The 1495-nt window shown below is 53.3% G+C and overlaps 1 protein-coding gene across 1 annotated transcript in view; it reads right to left on the bottom strand.

Moving 5' to 3' along the window:
• Positions 1–403: 403 nt before the first annotated feature.
• MONBRDRAFT_30157 (uncharacterized protein) overlaps positions 404–1495 on the bottom strand; it is a gene marked incomplete at both ends in the record, with an annotated part of 2568 nt that continues 1476 nt past the window's right edge. The window contains 4 exons of the mRNA XM_001750599.1: positions 404–506; positions 573–718; positions 810–1181; positions 1263–1436. Coding sequence (XP_001750651.1) covers positions 404–506; positions 573–718; positions 810–1181; positions 1263–1436 — 795 coding nt within the window. The remainder of the gene's footprint in view (positions 507–572; positions 719–809; positions 1182–1262; positions 1437–1495) is intronic.

The raw sequence follows: 1495 nt of genomic DNA, 5'->3' as shown, positions 1-1495 counted from the left end.
CACAATGACCAGACCAGGTGCACCGTTGAAATAGCTGCGGAATCGCTCTCGGTTCCAAGGACAGGGCACCGTTGAAATAGCTGCGGAATCGCTCTCGGTTCCAAGGACAGGAAAAGTGCAACGCGTGTCCAAGCACAGGTATCACAGCAAGAAGAGACGACGGTAGTCAAAGACGGAGTGGGCATGGCAGTCTGCCAGGATATTGCAAAAGTACTTGAAACACGCACTTGTGAGCCTTCCCACATTCAAAGGGTGTGCGTGGATGTGCAAGCAAAGTCGAACCACCTTTGGGTATTCCCAACGAGGAGGCCTTGTGGTGAACGACGCTGGATGTGTGCAAAAGCAGGACAAGTGTCTGGGAGAGCAGGTTTGACTGCACGACAAAGGATCTCAACGAAAACATCTAGGCAGTGTAGTAGACGACTAGTTCGGGGTAAATCTGGGCGTTGTCGAACATTATCACCTCGCGAAACGTAACTTGCGGTGTAGCAATGACAGAATCAAATCTGCAAGACAACCAAACATGAGTCCCATCAAGCTGTGAGACAGGACTCGAATCTTGATTGACATACCGCTCGTTGTTGGGTGCATCGGGCAGCAGCGGGGGAGCCAGCGCCCCGAAAGGAGGCGAAGGATGGACATAGGCACGGCCCAACAGAGCTCGCGTAATAATGAGCATGCGCTCGCCGTTTGCTCCGGGCGTCGCATATTGGTGACTCTACACCCAGGTTCCAGTAGACACACAGCGCCAAAAAAACAATGTGAGGACACGCACGTAATCACCCTGCAAACCAACGGTTCCACCACACCTTGCCGGGATGATTGGCCAAGTAAACACCAAGTCCATAATTGTGGCCTGAGCTGCGACCAGCGAAACGATAGTCAAAGCCCAGGCGCACAATCTTGTCGCGCAACATTGTGTCAGGGGCGATGCCGTGAAGCAACAAGCGCTCTTGACAGGGTGTATTTCGAAGCAAAGCTGGACAGCCCGAGAGCGCATCTACTGTGGCCGTATGAAGTTGATCATAGTGCTCCTGACTTGTAATGCGGTGCAGCATCTCCCATCGCTTGGCGCTGTACCGTTCCCACAGCACGGGGTTCTGCACACGCTCCACCCGCCGCACTGCAATGTTGCTTGGCCCTCGCCCGTCAGCACTCAGCTGCTGTAGCAGCTCAACCACCTTGGTACACAATGGGGTCAAATCAGTCAGCTTGTCAAGATAAAAATAATGTAAATATGACTATGTCGGCAAGCAACGCACCTCTGGGATGAGCTCGGGTGCGTCGCGTAAAACGTCAATGGCTGGTCCAACAGCTTGAGTCGTGACAGGTCGCTGCACTCTTTGCCCGGCGCTGAAGAGACTTGGCCGCTGCTTTGGATCTGTTGCAAGCAAGGCCCGTGTTTCCTTGTACAACTCGCTCGTCGAATTGCACATCTGCAGCAAAGGTCAGCAAAGCAAATCACAATCAAAGCGGTGCTCAGTTGTCGCTCAAG

This window comes from Monosiga brevicollis, genomic scaffold, assembly GCF_000002865.3.
Source record: "Monosiga brevicollis MX1 MONBRscaffold_44 genomic scaffold, whole genome shotgun sequence".
In the NCBI taxonomy this organism is placed as follows: Eukaryota; class Choanoflagellata; order Craspedida; family Salpingoecidae; genus Monosiga; species Monosiga brevicollis.
This window is presented reverse-complemented; position numbering and strand designations above follow the sequence as displayed.